Source organism: Camellia sinensis, chromosome 2, assembly GCF_055761805.1.
Source record: "Camellia sinensis isolate YWXY chromosome 2, ASM5576180v1, whole genome shotgun sequence".
In the NCBI taxonomy this organism is placed as follows: Eukaryota; Viridiplantae; Streptophyta; class Magnoliopsida; order Ericales; family Theaceae; genus Camellia; species Camellia sinensis.
The window spans coordinates 175,530,675-175,546,828 of NC_138962.1; the positions used below are offsets into that span (position 1 = coordinate 175,530,675).

At 33.3% G+C, this 16,154-nt stretch overlaps 1 protein-coding gene and 1 long non-coding RNA gene across 3 annotated transcripts; one reads left to right on the forward strand and one right to left on the reverse strand.

Moving 5' to 3' along the window:
* Positions 1–567: 567 nt before the first annotated feature.
* On the forward strand, positions 568–4,645 carry LOC114296418 (uncharacterized). 2 transcript variants are annotated; one of them, XR_014362055.1, is made up of 3 exons: positions 568–620; positions 2,784–3,099; positions 4,147–4,645. It is a non-coding gene; the product is annotated as an uncharacterized LOC114296418 (long non-coding RNA). The 2 variants fall into 2 exon arrangements; XR_003641191.1 differs by lacking the exon at positions 2,784–3,099.
* Positions 4,646–14,525: 9,880 nt separating this feature from the next.
* LOC114265426 (protein FAR1-RELATED SEQUENCE 5-like) lies at positions 14,526–15,675 on the reverse strand. Its single transcript, XM_082913213.1, has 2 exons — positions 15,077–15,675; positions 14,526–15,033 (listed from the first exon to the last, which is right to left on the reverse strand). The coding sequence occupies exons 1-2, from the start codon at positions 15,673–15,675 to the stop codon at positions 14,526–14,528; spliced, it is 1,107 nt and encodes a 368-aa protein (XP_082769339.1).
* Between the last annotated feature and the right edge of the window lie 479 nt (positions 15,676–16,154).

A 16,154-nucleotide genomic window follows, 5' to 3' on the forward strand; every position in this document is an offset into this window, starting at 1 on the left:
TACAATCACAGCATGATTCATCCCCATAAAATATTACAATCTGTGATTCTTAAAATATAATAACAATTCATTCCACCAAAACCATGAACAGAGCAGTAGTAGAGATTGAATGTCTCTGTATTGTTACATCTACATATGTTTTTGAAAACAAAAACCAACCAGCATATATCATATTTTCTATTTATTATTTTTAGAGTTACATTTAAAAACTAAAAAATATATATGAATAATACGTTTATTTTTTTCAATTCAAAAAATATATTCTAGTTGAAAACTTTTTTTCAACTAAATATTTAAACTCTTTTTCAATTGAAAACACAAACATAATATTTAAACAAATTGAAAATACAAAGTCTTATAAATTACTAGGGGTGCTCGTGATTTGGCGGTTTGGCGGTTCGGTTGCGGCCAAAAAATCTCAAATCCGCCATCCGTCCGCCAAATTGGCGGATTTGAGAAAATCAATCCGCAACCGTCCGCTCGTCATCACGCATCCGTCCAAAATGTGGCGGATCGGTTCGGTTCGGTCGGTTTTGGCGGATCGGTATATCCGCTGCTCACCCCTAGTCTGTCCATATTTTCCCTCTAAATCCGTATATTTCAAAACCCCATTCAATCCGGTGAGCTCTCTCTCTCTCTCCATCTCTCTCTCTCTCTCTCTCTCTCTCTCTCTCTCTCTCTCTCTCTCTCTCTCTCTCTCTCTCTCTCTCTCTCTCTCTCTCTCTCTCTCTCTCCATATAAAATAACTTGATGATTTAGTAGTAATGAAAAGGCGAATCTTGATCTTCTTTGTTGTTTGTATCTAGGATTCTTGATTTTCTCGTCTTTGCTTGTTCTTGTTGCTTTGAATCTAGTAGTAATGTAAAAAGTAAAATCCTGATCTTCTTTTTTGTTTCTATGGAGGATTTTTCATTTATTGCTTGTTCTTGTTGTTAATTTTAGTTTGTTTCATCATGGTTATGTTTTTTCAAAATTGTTCAACAATATATATATATATATATATATTGCGTGTATGTATATATTAGGCATTCATGACTTTTTTTTTTTGTTTTTTAGGGTGTTCATTGATCACAATCTTCATTAGCTCATATATGTTGTTTTGAAAAGTTAAAGACAATTGACCTTTTGACAACACTGCTTTCTTAACCCCCCCAAGCATGTGTTCTATTTCATTCTCACTTTTAGAAGTTAAATCTGTCCTTAAAAGGATACCGAACAGTTTTTCAACTTTTTTCAATTGTTACTCTGAGCCTTTACTTGCAATTTGATTAGAAGTATATCTCAATGTCTAATTCGGATCCACTTTGGTTAATTTGTTTTATGCATTTGAAATTCAGAGTGATGCGCAAGAATTGTTGGTCATTGTGAATTTTCTTGATTTCGGGAGGTTATTAGCCCTATCTATTGACCATTGTGTTTTTCCAAAATTTTAGATTTTTTGAATTTGCTTTAACTATTATCTCTGTTATCAGAATCTTATGATTCGCGATTCGATTCACGATTTGATTCGCAATTTTTATAAAATCAACACGAATCTATAGGTGAATCTATTTTGGAAGTGAACTTCTAATGAATCGCACGATTCGCAATCGATTCACATTTTACGATTCATACGATTCATACAATTCTTGAAATTATTGTGTCTGACATATTTTCGATTATTTTTTTCTCTCCATCTTTTTAGTGAAAATAATATAACATAACTTCTAATATCGTTTAATACCAAAATAACCAATATATACATGATTTGTTGTTTTTTTTTTTTTTTTTTTTGATAACAGAGTGTCCAGGCCAGCACCCCTTTGAAGTGTTGCACCTCGACTAATCTTGGGGCCCTGAGTCCTAGGTCCCTAGTCCCTTGCCCTCAACCAACTGGGCTACCTTTACGGGTTATGATTTGTTGTTATTTTAGTGAACATGGAGTTTTTAATAGGTTTCAATCAGATTCAGTCAGATCCAACATGTTTTAATCTTTCTTCTCATTTTTCTTTTTTTATTTAAAAATTCATAATATATCTTCTAAAGATGTTTAAGATTAAAGTAACTTATATCATGAATTATATATTGCTATTTTATTAAATTGAATATAGTTGAATATTACATGGGTGAGGTCAATTATACCTTTTAAAATGTTTTAGGCTTAAAATAAAAGATCCTAAATAATTCTTTATTCTTATTTGGTCACTATTACTTGGAAAAATATGTATGCTTATTGTCCAAATATCAATATTGTTGTTAGTTATTATTACTTTGAAAATTGATATTTTGTCGGTTACTATCTTTGTTAAGAATGGTTGATAAGAAATATTTAAAAGAGGAAAACAGGTAAGATGGTAATCTTATATAGGCATCTTTGTTAACTTTTTACCTATTAAATTACGTGATTATTATTCAAAACAATATTTGCATTTTAAGTCTAAATATTTCATATTGATAAGATATATTTAACATTTAAGTGTATAAATATATTTTTCTAAGCAAATTAGAAAAAGTGACTGAATCTTTATAATTCACGATTCGATTCACTATTTGGTACGAGGTCATTTCGATTCACGATTCGAATTTCAATTTGACAACTATGTAGCTTATTACTTCTAAAATCCAGAGGAACTTAGTTCTTGACTACGGGGAATTTATTTTTAAGCAGAGAAAATTGTGACGGAGTTCTATGATTATCCAAAGAAAGCCAATGCTAGTACATTTATGATACACATTTGGTGCATTTTTTCTTTTCACTCCAAAAAATTCTTGTACGTTCTAATGTCCTGTATTTACATTATCAGTTCATCAATTTCAAGTTGAAGAGAGTGAGTGGTGGGAATCACAATCATTCTGGTTATCCTGGTGGACACTACCCTCCTCCGCCTCCTGGGGGCATACCCTCCCCAAGGATACCCTCCTCAGGCATATCCCACTCAAGGTTACCCACAGGCTGGATACCCTCCTCCTAATGGTCAGCCTCCAGCCGGATATCCTCCCCCAGGTGGCTACCCACCAGCTAGATATCCTCCCCTGGTGGATACCCACCATCAACATATCCTTCCCCAGGTGGATATCCACAAATAGGTTATCCTAGTCCATCGGCTTCACATCATTCAGGCATGTTTGATGCATTTCTTTGTACTTTGACGTAAATATGACATTCTTATCTGTTTTTAGGTTATGTTTGCCAATAGATTGTCATTACTTCACTCAGGAGGTACCTTATTATTGGCTTTTCTTGCCATGTGTTGTTATTTGAGTTGTCCTCCAATATTAGGATATGTTTTTCATTTGATTGTGAAGGACCTTATGAGCCTTTTTTGCTTTTCTGTTGTGATGAGGGAAGTGGGCATAGTATGTGTTGTTTTTAGTTTTTTGATTGTGTCATTTAAACAGAATAATGGTGGAAATAGGTCCATTATGGGCAGCCTACAAAGGGCTTTCATCCAAATGTTATGACCTACTCCGGGCTTTCAAATATCGGGGATTTTATTTCTATAAAAAATTTGCAGTTAAAAAAACTTGAGTCATTAGGTGTGTTAAAGGTGAATGGTATCACCACCTGCAAGAAATGTTTGAACAACAGTGGTTGGCACATGGCAGAAGAAATGTGGAACTCCTAGAACCTTTGATTAGTTTGTGCGTCTATTCAGTGTTTTTGAATCCAGAACAAGAAACTCATACCGGCAAGAACTATCAAGTGCATATTATCACCTAGGAGGAATCAGAAGCAGGAGTTTATTTAATGATTTTTGGCACCAAAATAGTTGTAGAATTCCCTTTCATCCCGGCGTTAAAGAGGAGTAAACTAGGATGTCCTAATTTGAAATATTGTAAAATTTTGACAGTTTGTCTCTAATTCTCTCTCACGGAGAGGGGGAAGAGATTAAAATCCAATGGTTCATGTCTGATTATTGAACCTTCTTTTTTTTTTTTTGTTGTTAATTTTTCATTTCTCTACCTCCTATTTACATCTACTAGTTTGCAATATAGTATAACAATGTACCTGTTAAATTACATTTATGCAAGGTAATGATGATCCTTAACACCCTGAGCAGGCAGGCTTGCAATGCTGTTTGTTCAATTGTAACACTAATCTTTTATTATTATTATTTTTTCCCTTTATTGATAACACGTTATTTCTTTCATTAATAATATATACAGGGCATGGAGGACCTAGTATGGGAAGACTGATAGCTGGGGGTGCGGCTGCTGCTTATGGAGCTCATCATCTATCGCATGGCGGTCATCATTCGTCACATGGCAGTCACCAGCTGTCACATGGCCATCACCATGGGAAGTTTAAGCACGGGAAGTTCAGTAAACACACGAAGCATGAAAAGCACCACGGGGGGAAGGTTCCTGAAGTTCAAGAAATGGAAGTAATTCTGGTGTGCTGCTTTATTGTTGTACTGATTCTGGTGTGTCATACCTTACTGCTAGCATTGTTTGCTGCTGTTATTGCTTAGGCTTGCTGTGACTTTTGTCCCCCTTTTTTTAACCTCATGAATTGTGGATGCAATTTGAAAGTTACAGCATTGAGCTACTGGCGTGCATATATAATTACAAATTTTTTATGTGGTATTTTTCCACATGTGAATGAATTATGTAGTGTTTGGTTCACTAGAATGAATGTAGATTTGAATGGAATCTTAATTCCTTATCCTTTTTGTGGAACAATTATTCCATTACAATGATAATTCTATTTGTAATGTATTTTTCATAACTTTTTTAGTGAGCCAAACATAAGAATGAATATTTTGATGGATTGATCATTTCATTCCAACTCATTTTAATGAACCCAACATAAGTCTTTTAAGGAAGGAGTTGATATAGCCCTCACAAGTAATTTTCTTTTTTGGGCCTTGCAATTTTCCTTACAAGTATTTGCATAGTAATTGTTGCAACTTGCAAAAGGGTTGTTTGGCCCAACAGCAAGGTTTAATGTTGGCATTCTTAGTGGTGCGGGTTTGAGTAATGAAAACAATCTCTTTGGACATGGGAGGGAGGTGTGTGTTTGTCCTCCCTAGGATTACTGTAGTAGAAGTGTCATGCACTGAGTTGCTACTTTTAATGGTTGATATGTGCCTGTTACAGGATATATTTGGGGGGTTTGTCAACAATGGTCCAATAAAAACAACATTCCCTTTCACACTTTGATCATTTACTATTTTTGTGAAAGCAACATGTTGTACAAAAGCAAAAAGGGAAAATAGTGGAGTCAAAAGTAGTGAAACTGGTTGTTGGAACATATTGGCCGGTTGATGTATCTGAGTTTCAAGTTCATGAAATTGAAGGTAAGTGTTTTCTGTGCTTCTCACAATTTATATGTATTTATAAATTTGGATTTTAATTAATGCAATTGGTGTGTTGCTTCCTTGATATTTATGTTGTGTTTGGTTGGGAGATTTAGGAAGGGATTTGGAAAGGAAAATGAAAAAGGTGTGTGAAACTAGGTGAAATATAGGTATTATTTATTCACATTTCACCCACCTTTTCTATTTCCCTTTCTAAATCCCTCAACCAAACACAACATTAAGGTTTAAAGAAGCATTTCATTACAATAACTCAGAAAGGATGAGCATACATAGTTACAGTCGCTACTTTTTTTTTTTTTTTTTGCACAAAAAATTTCCTTACTGTGAGAGTGGATTAAAAATTGTGAATCTAGAATTCACTAGGGAAAATGGTATTTGTCACTTGGATATATAACAATCCTACATTGGAGATGAAGCATTTTCGTGACATATGCTGATAATATATAACAATCCTCTCTATTGATGATTATATTTATTTATATCTTAGAAAAACGAGATTAAACTATATAAAAACTTTCATGAAATCTTGAAAGGTATGATATTCATATTATTTTTTTAGCCTCACATTTGTCTTTGGAGAGACATTATGACAAAAAAAGAATCGAAAAGAATACAATGAGTGTGAATATCATTTCTCAATTGAGTACCTATTAAGATCATTTTTAGTAGATTGTACCATTGCAATTGTGTTAATGTCATATTTTAACAAAATAGTGTCAAAATATGATATTTTAAGGATAAATTACACTGGCCCTTCTGTGAAATTTAGAGAAAATACAAGCAGCTCCACAGTTTTAAAATAATTATACTAAGCTCTCTTTTAGTAAGATTAAATAGACCAAAATTAATGTAGATAGTATGAAAATACAATATATATATATATATATATATTTATTTATTTATTTATCTATATGACTAACAAATTATACATGAAAATGGAGCTAAGTGTCTTGTGAATTAAAACTTTAAGGACACCTAATGTAATTATGTTAAAATTATGAAATTTTTGTATTTTCATAACTTTAACCATAAGATATAATTGTGTGCCTAATTGTGTGGGTTTGTAGTGTTTTTAAATTAAACTTTTATTTGAGATTTTTAAATAAAATAATTAATATATTAAAAAACTTTAATTCATTTGCTTAATTTGAACTTACATTAAATAAATTAAATCAAATTTAATGGTTTATATTTTTTGATAGAATGCTTTAAAGTTGCATTTTGAATTAAAATTATTTAATATGATGGTTAGTATTTTTTTAAAAAAAAAAATTAATTTTATATTAATTTATTAGAAAAGTTGCATGACATGACATTTTTAGGATAGTACAATAAATTTAAATAAGTTAATGATCAAACATTCATTGGGTTAAATTTGGCACAATATTTTTATCATAATGGCATGATAGATAATACATTAATAAAGTGTATTTTTTTGTGTTCATTGTGTTACATTTTAACAATAGCATAATAAAAATTACATTTCCGGATACAATTGTTTTTATGGAATAAAAATGTTTGTTTTTCTTGTGTTATGCTTTGGGGGCATCATTGTAATATATTGGCATATATTCAAAATTTTCTCAATATAATGGACTTATTTATTGTAACTTTTTTTGTGTCTATATATAATGGACTTGTTTAGTGTAATTTTTCTTGATTTAAAATATGATAATGAGAAAATGAAGTTAAAAACACTCCTTCAGGCGAGATCTTGAATTTATTGGCATCTATCGAACATAATGAACTTTTTTTTTTGGGTGAATAGAACATAATGAACTTGTTTTGTGTAGGTTTTCAAGGATAACAAATAATAGTATAAAAAGTAAAATATCACTTTCTTGGCTTTTTGATAATAAATTTTTTTTTTCCAGCTATTAATCAAACACTCTGACAGAGTTAATAAAAAGAATAAATAAATAAATAACTTCCAAAGCTGGACCAAACAGAGCAAATGCTGGATTCTATTATTATGTAGTTTCTGAATTTCTTGGTTGGCATACCCATATGTTTATGTATATATGTATATGCTAGGTGTATGTATACTTAAGAAGTGGTCTGTAAAATTATAAGAAGTTACAAATTTTTATTTGAATTTGATGTGGACAAATACATGATACAAGAAGTTATAGGAAGTTTATGTGGGTTTTTTTTTTTTTTTTTTTTCTGCTGAATAAGGTGTCGTTTGGTAATTGGGTTGGGTTGGTTTTTTTTGACTAAACTAGTTACAAAAAGATAAAATAAGTTAGCCTTCATTTGGGATATAGGTTAGCTTTTTAACTTTTTGGCTTTTTAACTATTTTAGCCCGTGGCTAAAAAGTCTCGTTTGGATGGATTTTTTTGGTTTTTTTTTTTTACTTTCGTGAGAGAAAAAATAAAATGATTATGGTTTGAATATGACATTTTATTTTATTGGCTTTTTAGCTTATTTTGTTTTTTATGGATATTTTAGCCCAAAATATTTATGCCAAACATAGCTTTGAAAAGTCAATAAGACAAAATGTCACATCCAAATTATAATCATTTCATTTTTATCTCTTCAGTCTCGCTTCTTGCTATCTCTTCAGTCTCGCCTCTCTCACTTGTCTGTTGAAGCAGTACGAAGGACGACTGAGGTCAACCTGAAATCGATCCATGTTATGGTTTATGTTTGGCTTCAATGTTTTGTAGAAATTAGTTGATTGTGAGTGTTTAGGTTTGGATTTTGCTTGAAATTTGTGTTAGGGATTAGGATTTGGCTTTAATTTATGATGTGTTAGGGTTTGAGATTTGTATTTGAATCTGTATCCTCTGTATACATTTGATTGGTTTTGCTTGAAATACACATCTGTGATGACTTATGTTCAAAATATATTGATTGGTTATCCTCTGTATACATTTGAGATTAGCATTGCTTGAAATACACATCTATGATGACTTATGTTCAAAATATATTGATTGATTATCCTCTGTGTCCATTCTCACGATCTGTTAGCCTCTGTTTTCAGATTTGCTTTAATTGGTTTTGGCTTTAATTTGGTTGTGCTTGAATAGTTATCCAACTCTATCATCTGTTTGATAGATCATTCTAAGAATCCATCTCTTTATCCAACTTTATCATCTGTTTGATAGATCATTCTAAGTAACAGATTCATGAGAATGGTTACAGAGGATACAGAGGATATCATTCTAAGTATCCATCTCTTTATCATCTGTTTGACAGATCATTCTAAGTATTCATAGTTATCCAACTTTATCATCTGTTTGAGATGGATACCTTTAAAAGATCATTCCAAGTAACAGATTCATAAGTAACATTACCATTGAATCTATTTGGGGTTTTGTTTGAACTCTATCATTTTTCCTGTTCATTGAACTCTTTAAACAGATTGTTAGGGAGTTGAACATTGGTTTAAGCAAAAAACTGATTGAACTATTTTGTCATTAAACAGATTTTTTTTTGTATGATAATAGGAAGCCACTTTGGTTTAAGCATTTAAGAATCTATGAAGAATTTAAAGAGTTGAACATTCATAAGTATTTGACAAAACGGATTGAACTTTTTAAACAGATGAATGCATTCACTTTGTTATGAAGATTGAATTTAAAGGAAGCCACTTCAAATTCATAAGTATTTGACAAAACAGATTGAACTCTTTAATCAGATGAATGCATTCACTTTGTTATCAACATTGAATTTATGCATTTAACATTCATAAGTATTCAACATTCATAAGAATTTAAAGTGGCTTTGTTATCAAGATTGATCTCTGTTTATGGATCGCATCACTATGAATGCATAATTATGCATCAGTAGGACGCTTATCCATCAATATGAGGTAGTTGAATCTATTTTTATTTTTTATGCAGATAAAAAAATTGTTTCATCTTCTACTAATAATAGGAACATAAGATTAAAGCCAAGATTCTGTTATTATGGAAGAACAGCTTCCATGCATATTGTACGAACCAATGACAATGGAAATGAAGGACGTGTGTTTTTTGTTTGCCCAACAAAATATGTAAGTATCTGTTATATAAATTAATGTTTTACTTTTTACAAATTTCATTTGTCTGATTTGATTAATCGATTCTTGTGCATTGTAAAGTGCAAACGAACACTGCAATTACTTCAGGTTCGCAGATGATGATGACAACGATGTTACCTCCATAGATATAAGAACAGAAGAAATTAATGATCTAAGGAGAAGGCTTGGTAAGATAGACAATGCAATTCATGAGCATAATAGAAGGCTTGAAAGGATGAATAAGATTTTCAAGGCAATGACTTATGTCATTGTATTTTGTGTATTTTTGTACTTTATCATGTAAATGAATGTAATGGACATGTTGAATGTAGTGTTTGAATGGATGTAATGGACATATTTTGTGTATTTTATTATGTAATTTTATTATGTAATTTGAATGTAGTGTTTGAATGGATCTGTTTGACAAATCTTTAACAGATTGAACAACCATAACCTGGAGCATTTTATTATGGATCTATTTTAACAGATTGACATGTTGAATGTAGTGTTTGAATGGATCTATTTTATTATGAATGGATCTGTTTAAATATAACTTGGAGCAAATTCACATAATGGATCTGTTTGAATGGTTCTGTTCAAAATTTGGCCCATTCAGGCAGATTCATAGACATAACCTAGAGCATAACCTAGAGCATTCAGGAAGATTCATAGACATACGGATTGAGCATTCAAAATCTGGCCCATTCAACATACAATTTTCCATCATTCAACATCCATTTGCCATCATTCAACATAAAATATTACCATTAACCTGGAAAATATTACCATAACCTGCTGAACTGTTTAACAGATTGAAAATGTTTAACAGATTGATAAATCTTTAACAGATTTCAAGAACCATAACCTGGAGCATTCAAAGACATACATTTGAGCATTCAAAATCTGGCCCATTCAGGCAGATTCATAGACATAATCTGACCATAACCTAGAGCATTCAGGCAAATTCATAGACATACAGTGTAACGCCTCAAAATAATTCGACATGAACTACCCATAAGTAATCAACGTTCACTCAACAATAACAACCATCTGCCCATCTTTACATAATTAAAAAAAGAGTCTTTACGAAAGTTTTACATGCGGGTATACATTTATCGATACAAAACTTATGAATCTATAGCATGTAAAACTTCCATTCAAAACAATACAATGCCGTTAAGGGCTTACATCTTCCAAGGCATGAGCCTGGTTACATCAAATGGTTTCTGCAACCCATACACATTAGCCATTGGCTCAAAAGAATATCACAAAATAAAAGAGTTATGTACTCTTCTCAAAATATCCACACCATCAGTTCGGCGAGATCACCACATCTTTACCTGCACCAAATTCCACAGGGGTGAGCACAAAGCCCAGTAGAGAATCCTTACAAAGTATATACAGTTATGCTTTTTCCTCAACATAAAAACAAATGTGATTACAATGCCATGCCAAGATTAAGGTACTGAGGAAAAACATTCATTTCAATGCACCAATTCAAAATCACCATATTCTCAATATCACCATGTGATCTCATCAATTTCAAATTTCCATTTATTAATTCAATAGGAGCGGTAAATACGACGCTGGTAATCCCTAGGCCGATGTCTGCAAGTAGACTCTACGAGTACTACCAAACTGTCATTTTTACCGGTACTAACCTGAAGGCTCAACACCTATCCGCGCGGCTTTCGAGTCTTTCACCCTGGACACTTAAGCCAACTTAACAAATTCATCTACACCTCCCATCCGGACTTATCAACGTATTTACCCCTTACACATTTTCATAGTTCTCAACACAATAACTATTTCTTTTCCTCATAATGGAAATCTCAATGATTTAGATTCACAATGCACTATGATAAAGGAAATAACATGCAATGCAAATGATCCTTTCCATATTTTAAGACATTTCTCCACTCTTGAGTATCTCTACTACGATGTCAACATTTACATTCTCATCTTCTCTTTTCAATGTTCATTCACATGATTAATATATTTCATCAACACATAGTCACAATTTCCATATCACAAGATATAACAAATTAGTCTTGCCACAACCTTGCTCATTTATGTATTGTCAACAATTTAACATTTACACCTCAATTTCATATAACAAATAATTTTCCATTTTGCCAAACATTGATGCAACTTACTCTCTTCATCATTTTAAAACATGAAAATAAAAAATTTCAAAGACATTTGCCATATTACCAAAATCCCCAATTTCTAGGATTTTTCTTAAAACCATCACTTCCCATTTCATGGTGAAAACTCTCACCCAAAACATTTCTTTTCTTAGGTCAACAAGATGAACCCTCAAGGATTGACCAAAAATTTAGAGTTAAAAGAGAAACCCTCTTTTGAGGCAAACCTTTACATTTTGAAATCACAAGGCTAATATCATCACAAACTAGAAAGAACTCTTAAATCATCATAAAAGGGCAAAACTAGTATATATAACTCAAGAATATCCCTACCTCAAAGTAAAAGCCAAAGGAGAAGGGTGAGACAAAGGTGAAGCTTTCAAAAATGGCAAAACCCACTTCTTCTTGGATGGAAATGAAGATCTTGAAGAGCTCAACCTTTTTGTCTAAGGAAGGAGGTGAGAAGATCACTAGATTTAGGTCAAATACAGAGAGGGGGTATTTCTAGAGAGAGAAGCTCTCAACCTAGGGTTTGGATGAAAAAGTTATGTAAAAAGTCGCTTTTACGATCTGATATACGCGAATTCCGCTCGAGCGTAAAGTTTCACGCTCGAGCGTCAGACACAGCAACAACAACTCGCTCGAGCGCAAAGAGAACCGCTCGAGCGTGGATTTCACCCGTCTAGTATTTCCCAGATTGCAGACATCCGCTCAAGCGCCAGAAGGGCCGCTCGAGCTCAGACACGCTCGAGCGTAAGAAATGTCGCTCGAGCATGAAAAACACTCTTTCAGCACTTTTGCAGAGACACTCGATACTGAAAGATGGCAAATTCTGCTCGAGCGCAAGAAGGCCCGCTCGAGCGGAAGACCGAAATTTTGGGCAACAAGATTCTAGACCGAAAGGTGACCAACCTGTTCTAAACACGCTCAAGTCATTCCAAAACTCAAACTCAAGAGGTGTAAGGAAGAAAGACATAACCAGCAGCATCAAACAACAAGATTTGGATCCAAAATACCATGACAGTCGGGTAGAGACCCAGGGTCGCTATATACAGATTGAGCATTCAAAATGTGGCCCATTCAACATACAATTTGCCATCATTCAACATCCATTTGTCATCATTCAACAGAAAATATTACCATTAACATACAATTTGCCATCATTTATAGTTAAACATCAGACTCATAGAAGTACAACATCAGATTCATAGTTAACCATTAATATAGAAGTACAATTTGCCACCATTAACAACATCAAATTCATAGACAATTTGCCATCATTCATAGTTAACCATGAACATACAATTTGCCATCATTTATAATTAAACATCATTCAACATCATCTATAGTATTCTACAAACAAACTCATCTGAGGAGCATTCCATACAAAAAAAAAAAAAAAAAAGTAAAAGTACAATGCGAAACTAAAAAAAAAATGGGACATTTGGATCCGCATCTACATTGAAGTGAACAAAATTTGAAGCGATTGTCGAACTTTGACTGCTGATGTTGTTCACCATTCCTGATTGAGTATGAGATGTGCCTCCAATATTGTCCACCGCTTACATTTGACTAAACTGTGCCTATTCAATAAACAAGTACACTTTACAAATATTGTCCATTCAACACATATATCAATAAAAACAAGAACAAATATTTTAGTTTAAACATTGACCACATACCGGTACATACATACTCTGTTGCGTGCCATCCATGCAAGGAAAATAGTAAGGTGTAGTTTGCGTCACCTTATGATCATTGTAACACAATTTCATTATACATAAAACACATTAAAATAAAAAAACAACCAACAACATAAAAATTCAAATACATACCGGGTCATGATAAGTATTGTATTGCATATCAACTGAACCAGGAAAATTTAACTTCCGAGGCTGACATTGAGGAACCATGCATCTCTATAGTAAGACACAGAGACATTGGTGAATAATTTATCTTAAATAAATTCAATAATTTCCATGTCACACATAACAAAAAAACTTACTTGTGCTTTTGGAGACTTTTTACTCTTTCCCTTCAACCGATTCACTATTTCATCCACTTTGCTAACCTTTCGTTTGGTACATGGACGTCCTCTTCGACGAGCAACCATAGGACTAAGCATCTTGCGAGACATGCTTGCTTTTGTAGTACTACGAGCAAACAGACTTCTCAATGAACTATGAGAAGGTGGTACATTACTAGTAGAAGGTGGCATGTTACTAGTAGAAGGTGGTACATGACTCGTACTACCCGATTGATATTTTCTCACTCTATCCTTCATTTCTATCAACCCAAGATCAAGCACTTCGTGTTTACCATCATCTTTGGCAGCAATTTCTATGATTTCATGCAACATCTTGTGGTATTTATCGTGCAACTTTGCATTATGAACAACCTCGGCTTTAGTGCATGTGGTTGGAATGCATGTGTACCCTATTTCGACATCTTTTCTGCATCTTAATACAATGTATTTATCTGGCACCTGATATATACACCTCTCAAGTAGCACAGTAATTGCATGAGCACACATAATGCCCCTAAACTCAAACCATCGACACATACAATGCAATTCACATTCACTTGCATTAAAGTACACAACAAATTCCACAGTCTTTATTTTCTCACCAACAAGAACAGCCTCCTTCACATGATAAGTACAAATTGCTCCCTCCTCTTTGACAAGATTCGCACGACAATACAATAGTCGTTTCAATTCTACTTGTACTTCTTTAAATTTTGAATTCGTGTAGGCTGCATGAAATTGCTTCTCAAATTCATATACCGTTAAAGCAATCATACAATTTATTTCGAGATTTAAAGTCTGCTTTTATCTCTTTCTCAACCTTTTTTCTCAAGGCATTATCATACTGTTCAACAAATTGCTTTAAAGTTGTCTTTGAGTTTACATATCCATCAAAAAATGCGTTCATGCTCCCACTTCGTTGTGTAGTCGACATGCCAGCCCAAAAAACATCCTTCACATAGGCAGGAATCCACCTATGTCGCTCACTGTATAATACCCCCAACCACTCATTATCATCTAGATTGAACTTTGCAATCATCGCTTGTCATTCTTCATCAAATTCATCTTTTGTAAAACAATCATAAACAGCATTTTGCAAAGCAAACTTGATGGATTCATATTGGGCATATCCTCTTAATTTCTCAGGAATTTTCTTCATTATATGCCATAAGCACCAACGATGTCGAACTTGTGATGAGACAACTTCAATGGCATTTTGCATAGCTCTGCACTGGTCTGTTATTATAGCTTTTGGAGGAACGTCAGACATGCAACTTAACCATTCTCTGAATAGCCACACAAATGTTTCAGTGTTCTCATTAGATAACAGCCCACAACTAAGCAAAATTGACTGCCCATGGTGATTAACTCCTACAAACGGAGCAAATGACATATCATATTTGTTTGTCAGATAAGTTGTGTCAAATGAAACCACATCCCCAAATGCTTTATAAGTTGCCTTACTCTTTGCATCCGCCCAAAACAAGTTTCGCATGCGACCATCTTCATCGAGGTCAATTGCAGAATAGAAGTTCGAATTTTGTTGTTGCATCCTATGAAAATAAAGTGCAACTGATTTAGTATCCTACCCTAAACCTCAATCTTCTCATACTCTGAATATGATTCCTTGCATCTCGTTCATCAAATGTTAATGCCTCATACCCCCCTGCTTCAACAACTATAGAATGAAAATTCCTAGCCACCCCTATCCCTGCTTCATCATTTATTTCTAGTCTTCTCTTCACAGGGGTAAGAATTCTCTTATTCATTGCAAAATGTCGTGAGTCACTAGGAATCAAGTCATGTGTATGTTTAAGCACAACTGTGGTCAACTTAAATCTTCCATCCTTTTGTAGAGTTGCTCTAACCTTTGCTTTACATTCAATGAAGGATGACAAAGATGGTTCGAGAGGGTGTACTTCTGATCGTTTTGTTCTCTTGCGTGCCTGAGTACATTCAATGCCAAAGTATTTTACTTCCCCATCTTGTCCAATATTCTGTGTTCTATAAGCTATAGCAAATCCAAGGTGCTTCGCATATTTTGCATAAAACGAATATACTTCTTGCTTTGAGCTAAAACACATACCCTTCTTAGGTTCTTCAACTTCACCAATCTCATTTAATGATGGATTGTTCTCTGCCTCTTCAACTTCCTCACTCCCATTGAATGAAGGATTGTTTGAATCAATGTCCATTGAAGCATGTAGTTCGTGTAGCTTCAAACCAAATAGAAAATAAAGTGTAAGTGCATGTATGTGCATTTCAATTTTTCTAAGGTTCTCCAACTTAACCAGTAACCACTTAGTTTTTTATATTGGATTGGGATATTTCATTTCAAAGTTAATTAATACCATTTCTTTTAATGTCCATGAAAGTTCTATGTCTTATCAAACATCATTGAAATGGTTTACAATGATTTTCAAGTTCTTAGATGGTAAATGACAACATTGAGATGACAACAATGTGAGTGCATTTTCAAAGTTAACTAGCAATGTATGACAACACTGAGATAAATTAAGAACACTGAGATTAGCATCAGGACACTGAGTAATGAGTAATGAGTTGATTAGCATCAGGACACTGAGTAAATTAAGAACACTGAGATTAGCATCAGGACACTGAGTAATGAGTTGATTAGGTAAATTAAGAACACTGAGATTAGGTGAATTACCCT